The 8,375-nt window shown below is 32.3% G+C and overlaps 1 protein-coding gene and 1 long non-coding RNA gene across 2 annotated transcripts; both read left to right on the forward strand.

Moving 5' to 3' along the window:
- The first annotated feature begins 782 nt into the window (after positions 1-782).
- Positions 783-2,140, forward strand: LOC145637862 (uncharacterized). The gene is made up of 2 exons (XR_014114521.1): positions 783-977; positions 1,799-2,140. It is a non-coding gene; the product is annotated as an uncharacterized LOC145637862 (long non-coding RNA).
- A 214-nt stretch (positions 2,141-2,354) lies between these two features.
- LOC145637863 (uncharacterized) lies at positions 2,355-7,986 on the forward strand. The gene is made up of 6 exons (XM_081688874.1): positions 2,355-2,640; positions 2,713-2,949; positions 3,063-3,362; positions 3,452-3,854; positions 6,031-6,300; positions 6,377-7,986. Exons 4-6 carry the CDS (start codon positions 3,531-3,533, stop codon positions 6,710-6,712), a joined length of 930 nt encoding a protein of 309 aa, XP_081545000.1. The 5' UTR covers positions 2,355-2,640; positions 2,713-2,949; positions 3,063-3,362; positions 3,452-3,530; the 3' UTR covers positions 6,713-7,986.
- Positions 7,987-8,375: the final 389 nt, after the last annotated feature.

The following is an 8,375-nucleotide window of genomic DNA, read 5'->3' on the forward strand; positions in this document are numbered from 1 at the left end:
TCTTCTACTATTGTCTGTGAGAAGCTAGACAGGTTTCACTACCAGAAAAAATGCTATTTGTAACGCCCTATTAGTAATTGGCGTATATTATGCTAGTTACAGAAGCATCAATAGTAACCGACTAAGATAATGTCAGTTACAAATTCCATGACATTAGTAACCAACGTAGTAAATGTCAGTTACTAATATGTGGTGTATCTTTATTTGAAGTTTTATCAGTAACTGACTAAATAAATGTCAGTTACAAATGCTCAGTCACAAAAAATTAGACTAAAAAACTTGTAACTAGTTTACAAACGCAAGTTACAAATACTTAGTCAAAGAAAGTTTGACCAAAGCATTTGTAACTAGCTTATAAACGCCAGTTACAAATATTAAGTCAAAAAAAGTTGACCAAAACATTAGTAACTAGCTTAGAAACGCCAGTTACAAATAACAAGTCAAAGAAAAGTTGATCAAAACATTTGTAACTAGCTTACAAACGCCAATTACAAATAATAAGTCAAAGTAAAAATTTTGTAACTAGCTTACAAACGCTGATTATAAATAATAACTCTAACAATAATTTTAGTTTTTTTTAAACCAACAAATATTAAATTTCTAGTTTACTTTTTTTTTTTTTAAAGGAAAGTTTCTAGTTTTATACTTTCTCTTAATTTTATTTATTTTTCATTAATTTTTTTTTTTGAAAAGTAATTTTTCATTTAAATTTTGATTAAAGGTAAAAAAAACAAAAGAAAAAAAAATTAAGGTAGCTATTACATACTCAGAATTCGCAAAAATTAAAAAAAATAAATAACACTGTACTACTGTAGTTTCGCTCCCCCTTCACGTACTGCTCCTCCTTCACCTCTTCACTGCTCCTCCTTCTCCTTCACCTCTCTTCCTTCTCTGTCGCTGCATCTTACTCCATTAATTGTTGTTTTGGTTTGTTCGAATTTGGGATCAGCTATAGGGGATTTTTATCAAAGTTTGAGGTATGTGTTCCTTTTGAATTAGGGTTATTTTACTTTCGAATTAGTGTTTTTACATGTAAATTCGAATTGATTGTTGTTGTTTTCAATTATTTGATTAATTTTTAATGAAATTAGATTATTAAAAAACCAAGGAAATTAGGTTTTGATGAATAATTTTGAACAAAAAAAATTAAGAAACGATTATTGTTTGTGAACTGGTTTGTGTAATTGGGGTACATGCATGTCTAATTGGGGTACTCTAGCCGAGTATGTCAGGCTGCTGTTTAATAGATAAAGGTTTAATAGATAAAGGTTTAATAGAAACAATTATTGTTTGTGAACTGCTTTGTGTAATTGGGGTACATGCATGTCTAATTGGGGTACACTAGCCGAGTATGTCAGGCCTTTTTGGTTGGTTTGTTTGATTCCATGAAAATTATGCATTATGCTTCGTTTAGTTGCTGCTGTCATGTGGCTGTTCTGCTTGTGTTCTGTTTGTGCCCTGTGCTACTGATTGTTCCAGAAATTGTTCATGACCATGTGATGTTAAGACTGCTAGTATATGCTGATTTTGGTGTAATTTGTTATGCTTGACTATAAAATCCTACAGCCTTATAGACTTAGGAAGAATTCAGCGCTTTCATTATGTAAGAAAATAGTGTGAATTCTCAATTTTTGATATGGTTTAAGATTATTTTGACCTAATTGAAGAATAAGGCTGCTCATTTGGTTTTACTTTAGTGGATTCAAGTCGATTTGTTGATGGGGAGGAGCCCTTTGTTTTAGCTTCACAAGCAAAACAAATTTTCTATATAAGGGATAACATTGATCATAACTGGTAGGTTGTTATTCAAGGCAAGAGAAGAATTGTTGGTGTTGAAAATGTTGTCGATGAGGAAGAGTATGACCTATTTGATGATACACCGCCTCTATCTATTGGGGTTCAACCCCTAAGAGAGGGGGAAGACATTGTCGCTGATGAAGAGTACGCCCATGAGGAGGGAGAATATATTGATACCTAGGGCTTCATTTTTTATCAATCTGTAGTTCTTTTTAATTCTTCGATTAATTTGTAACTATAATGCTAGACAATAATGTTAGATGACTATAAAACCTCCAGTTTCACTTGGATTTTAGTCTTTTGAGCTTTGACAGATTAAATGGAATTTTACATAGTTCTTATATATGCGGCACAAGCTTGACTGTTTTTATTGGTATTATAACTTTAGGAATCGAAAAATAATGTCTCTGCAGGTTGCTTTTTTATTATTTATATTTGCTTGCTTTGTTAATTACTTGTAGATAGAAACCTTTTATAATCTGTAAAAATATAGCTCTGTTCATGTGATATTTAATTCTATCAGTTTATGTCTTTTGTTTTATGCAGGCACTTCTAGATCAAGGAGCATATATGGCCATTCAACAAAGTCAAGAGCAAACTTCCTCAAGCCAAGATGTTGCTTTGCAAGCCACATCATCTAAGAAGAGGAGTAGGGGGCCATCAAAGGCAATACAATCAAGTAAGCCTATGGTGCTTGAATTTAATGATTTTGACTTGCCTACTGGTGAATGGGAACCCGCTTATGGAAAACAGATTGGTGCATGCTAAGAGATTAGACATCACTGTGAATGAGTATGCAAAAATAGATAAAGTGAATCGGAAAATATATGGGAGGAGACAAAGGTATAAACTATTCACTTACTAGTTAGTCATGTTGCTATTCAAAATATTAGTTAACTGTTTTATAATCCACAGCGAATGTTCCACATTGAGGATCCAAGTGGAGAAAGGCAAAAAAGGTTTCATAGTGTTGTGGCTTCGCGATTTAGCTGTCACAAGTCGAATTTAAGGGCACGATTCATCACTTTTAAAAACCCATACCCGACCACTTCTCCTAAAGTAAATATGAAGCCATGGGAAGTGTATGAAGGTTACTTTACAGAGGAGAAATGGAAGAGATTCGAAATATATAGTAAATCAGAAGAATTTAAGGTAACTACATATTCACATGCACTGTTAATTAATCAAACAAAAACTGATTGTGAAGAATATGATAATGTTTAACTCTCTTTTCTTTTTTTTTTTTTTTTTTAAAAAAAAAAAAGGAAAAGAGTGAAAAGGGGAAGGAAAATGCAAAGCTAAACAAATGTCGCCATCACTTGGGTCGAAACAGTTTTTAAAGAGCTCGGATAATTTGGAATAAGCAAAAGAGACTTGAAAATAGATTTCTTGCTCTGGCAAAATCTTCAACTACTGGCAACACTTCCCAGAGCAGTACATCAACTGGTTCTATTTTTTATCGTCGAGCTCTCGAGTGAGTTTTAGCTCATTAAATGCGGTTGCCAGATGGAACATGGGGCATCGACCCAAAAGATACGGAGACTATTCGAATTACCAATATAGTTGTATGTCATAGTTTATCAAAACAAAGAAATCTACTAACATTATAGATTTTTGGTCATCTAATTAACTTTTTCTATGTTTTTTCAAACAGGAAGAGAACTTGCAAAAACAAGAAAAGGAATCTGAGGGAAGGAGAGTGTAAACAATCAGAGTGAGGCGTTGAGCCGTTGATGCCCTTACTTTGGCATTTGGGGAAAAAGGACCATCGTGGATTTGTGAAAGGACTTGGTGTCGGCTATAGAAAAGCATTTGGCCCGGTAAAAGGTAAAAACATGTCTAAAAGTGGTTGCTCATTACAAGAATTAGATGAATTTAAAGAGAAATTAACTCGGGAATTTGAAGAAAAATTAAAGGAAGGCATTGCAGCAGCTGTAAATTCTTATCTTTCTGCTTTCATACCACACATGACTGTTAAGGATTTGCAATTAAATGATGCTCAACCTTCCCCATCTTACTCAACCAATCCAACGGAGCTAAGTCCTTGCTTGTTAGAGGTAAACCTTCATTTGAATGAGATTGAACGCTTAATTATTATCACATGAGATGAATGCAGAATTGATAATCAGAATGAATTCAAAGTCTAAATTCATAACTGAATGCAGAATTGATAATCAGAACGAAATTCAAAGCCGAATTTCAAAACTGAATGCAGAATTAAATATCATAATTGAATTCAGAGACAACTTTCAGAACTGAAAATCAGACCTGAATTTAGAGCTGAAAATCAGACCTGAATTCAGAACTGAAAATCAGAACTGAAAATCAAACCTGAATTCAGAGCTGAAAATCAGACCTGAATTCAGAATTGAATTCAACATTGAAAATCATATTTGAATTCAAAAATGAAAATCAGAACGCAATTCAGAGCTGACTTTCAGAACTGAATTCAGAATTGAAAATCAGAACAGAATTCAGAACTGAGTTAGGATGGATAGTTTGTTCAGCGTTGTTTAGTCTTCTTAATTTTAGGTTTGTGGAGTTGGTTGGTATTGCTTGTAGAATTTGATGTTGGAGTGGTATTGTTTAGTCTTCTTAATTTTAGGTCTGTGGAGTTATATGCTGTGAATCCTGGTATAGACTCACCCCTCAACTCAATCAATGAAACAGTATCACTTATTTTTGTCTTGTTGTTGTTGTCATATAGTTGCTTTGTCCTGTATCGCTGATTTGTGTGCTGATTTGTGCCTTCACGTTTTAAAAACATGGTGTTTTTATCTAGGGTTTATGAAAGGGGCTCAGGTACAGCCCCTTTAGAAGGCCATGATATTTATCAATTACTGTTTCTGATACGAGTGTATAGACTTCCTTTGATATTTATCATGATCATATGCTCCATGAAGTTCTGTGAAGTTGTTCTTAGTCAATGCACTTTAAGTCAAGGGTCTAACCTAATGATGGTATTGCTATTTTCCAGGGGAAATGTATGTACCATAATCCCACATGCCCACTGGCCCTTATGCAAAACGCTTCAATTGAGGCACTACATTACTTTTGATTCTCATTATATATTTATATGTATATCACCCAAACCTATCATCCCTTTTTTCCTGGAAACAAAAATATTGCATTGCTCATTCTATCCTCAAACAGTCAATTTTTGTCTCCAAAATTATTAAGAAAGATAGATTGTAGTTCTCATATTGTTTGGAGCATATTTCCTTATTTTAATCAAGTATTGGTGCTGGGTGCTTGATGTTTGACATCCTTACTATACTTCATTTGGACCTGACACATAGATATTTAAATAAAATATTAGTTTTAGTGTTTGACACTTGGACTTGTACCTTTATCTAACAAGAGTACTTGAGCCAGAATAACTGTGACAAGCTACTTCAAAATATACCATGATCAGTGAACATTCTTTTTCATAGAGGTTCCATATTCATTGCTTCTGATGTTATAATCTGTATTTTGTACAATTAATGGCTGAATAATTATAATTTAGCTGGTTCTTAGTTAGATCTCGAGTTTTTTTGACAGGAGTATGTGATTCAAATAATTTGGAACAAGATTCCTGATGGCTTTTTTTAAAAAACTATCTTGGAGTTAAAAATAAGAAAACTAAAAGAGCCAAAGAATGGTTGCTTCAACATAAAAAAAATTTGCATTTCTCCATGTCTGTAATAGCAAAAATGCTTAGCCTTCACGTACTAATTTAGTCATAAAACTATTTGCCCGCTCTTTGGGATTTTGACATATTAGGAAAATATGATAGGGAGAAGGCTGAATCAATGTTTCAAAGTGAAAAATCTCAAACAGTGGACAATAGAATGGAAGATTAGGATTCATTGAGGCTTGATGCTAATGGGATGTGTCTTTACTTTCATGTATTCATTAGTTCTGGTTCTTATATTCCTTGGAATCTTAGGGTCTTAGATAGTTATAGTGTACGTGACATTTAGTTTATTGACATAATTATAATCTGGAAGCCTTATTATGTCCCTTGACACACATATTTATTAAACATGTAGACATATAGTACTAATCGGTCTTATTGCTTATATAAAATGCTTCAAATTTATGAAAAGGAAAATATCATTCATAAATTTTATTAATCTTATTTTTTGACATCAGTGCTTTAAAATATAAACACTATATTCAGCACTTGAATATTAGTTGTTAACTGTAGATTATGCTTTCATGTTTCTTACGACATGATCAATTATGTAGGTCCCAACTAAATGTTGTCTTGCTTTAGTTGATGAGTTCAGTGGGAACTCAGTGATTGTGGCCGATGGAACGGTAGAACCTTGTCCTAGTAGAGTGATTCATAACAAGAAAATGAACTGTGACATCTATAGAGTTAGTGTTGACCATGTTTACAGTGATTATTCTCACCTAAATCTCCCAGAAGAGACCGATGACGGTATCACCAAGTTGGGTGAGGCGAAAGGTTATTTTTTGGGGTGGCCGGCAGATTTAGTCTTCTTTACTGAGGAGGTAATTCATTGATATGCTATGTAATGATCTAAGATATTTGTAACTAAATTATATTAATATTTATCTTTTCTTGAAGGTTATGACTTTAGCAAAAAAGACGGATAATGAATTGGTGCAAACCAAAGAGAAAGTTGATAGTTGCGGACCTATCAACTCAAAGCATTCAACTATTAAAGGCAAAGACATAACTATTCCGGAAAATATTGTTGAGAGTCTTGGTGAACAGTGTTCTATGTTGTATTATTGCATGACTTCAGGAAGTGGAGATTATGATGCTACGACAATTCCATTGAAGGCTCCATTGTTTTATCAAAAGGAAGACACACAAATTTATGTTACTAGTGATGATGTCTCTGAATTACTACGAGGAGCATGGGCTAATATTTCATTAATCCATGTCTACATATTATAAATACTAACATTCATTTAAGTTATTTGAATTTGTTTTACTATGAAATATACTTCCTCCGTTTTCTTTTACTTGCAACACACCTTTTAGGCACGCAGTTTTAGGAGATGATTAGTGAGGATAAACGAGCGATTTTATCAATATAATTTTTACACGAAGATTAGAATAGGGTTAAGTATCATTTGTAAAAATTATAATGAATAATTTATCCGTTTACATTACATAAACCCGACCTCAAAACACGTGCCACAAGGCTGTGTTGCAAGTAAAAAGAAACGGAGGAAGTATTTTATTAGATCCATTTATTATACTAAGTATTTATTTTTTCTGTAAAATGCAGGTACTTAATTGAAGCATATCTCATTATTTCAGAAGACTAAAATCAAGTTCTTGTGCCCCCAAAAAATTTCTGCAGCTGAAATCAAGAAAGATTTCCTTGAAGTCCAAATGTATTTGAAAAATGCTTTTCTTACTGATTTAAGGAAAAAGGATGCACAATGCAAATTCATTTTGGCTCCATATATGGAAGCATATGTACTACTGATCCTTAAAATGTTTACTTTTTCATAATTTTATTATTTTAATTATGTGAATAATACAAACAAGTTTATTAAAATGTAGGAATCATTGGGTACTCTATGTGATTGATTTGCGTATGAGTCTTGTGTATGAGTTTGATTATGTTATTCAATCACCTCTGAACGCTCGAAACTTAGAGTTGTCCAAAGTAATGAAGTTGTTATTACACAACATTCCTAGTACTACGTATTCATATGCATGTGATTAAAATTTATTTTTCTTTCGTTTAATCTAATGATTTTTATGATTTTTTTTTTAGACTTTATAATGTATATAGGTCACACCTTAAAGGAAATGCTTTCAAAACGAGTAAACCACAATTACTACACATAAGAATGGAGGTAAGCGTATAATTTTTGCTTTTTCTTTCTATTAGTAATGAAAGTATTATTTAATATATTAAATAATTGTACTATGTTCATTTGAATTAGTGTGCTCAACAATGTGGTGGTACCGAATGTGCTTATTATGTGATGAGATATATGTATGAGGTAGTATCTTTCCATAGCGATTGCAAGGGTAATTTGAAAGAATTTAGTGATGAGATGTATTACGAGTTTTGGTTGATGTTTTATTTTTATAAAGTATAATATATATATACACGTTTTTTTTTTTCAGGAGTATTTGGCAAGACTTGCAGCCTACAACGATGTAGAAGTGGATGAGATTCGAGAACAATGGGCTAAGTTTTTTAGGCTTAACTTTTTGTTGAAAGGCTAGTTATCTTATTAATCGATGTTATGATTTATCGCATTTAGCTTAATACAATGATATAACACATTTTTATATATCTCTTTTAATTTTATTTAGCCTATTGGTTATTGTTATTACATTTCTAAATTATAAATCAATGCTTTTTTAATTCAAGTTTAATTGTTTTTTGGAAATTAAAGTATAATTAATTTTTTTTTATTGTATGGTTATGGATGAATAATTCGAGTTGTGCGGAACTATTTAGAGTGTTTGTATTGTATGGAAGTATGGAAGTATTCGCAGTACGTGTTTTTTTGGTTGAATTGTAACAGGTTATAACCCATTTGACGATGGGTCATTTGATAGGATATACTACCATTTTTGTATTCGAATC

This window comes from Chenopodium album, chromosome 7 (assembly GCF_948465745.1).
Source record: "Chenopodium album chromosome 7, dcCheAlbu1.1, whole genome shotgun sequence".
Classification (NCBI taxonomy): Eukaryota; Viridiplantae; Streptophyta; class Magnoliopsida; order Caryophyllales; family Amaranthaceae; genus Chenopodium; species Chenopodium album.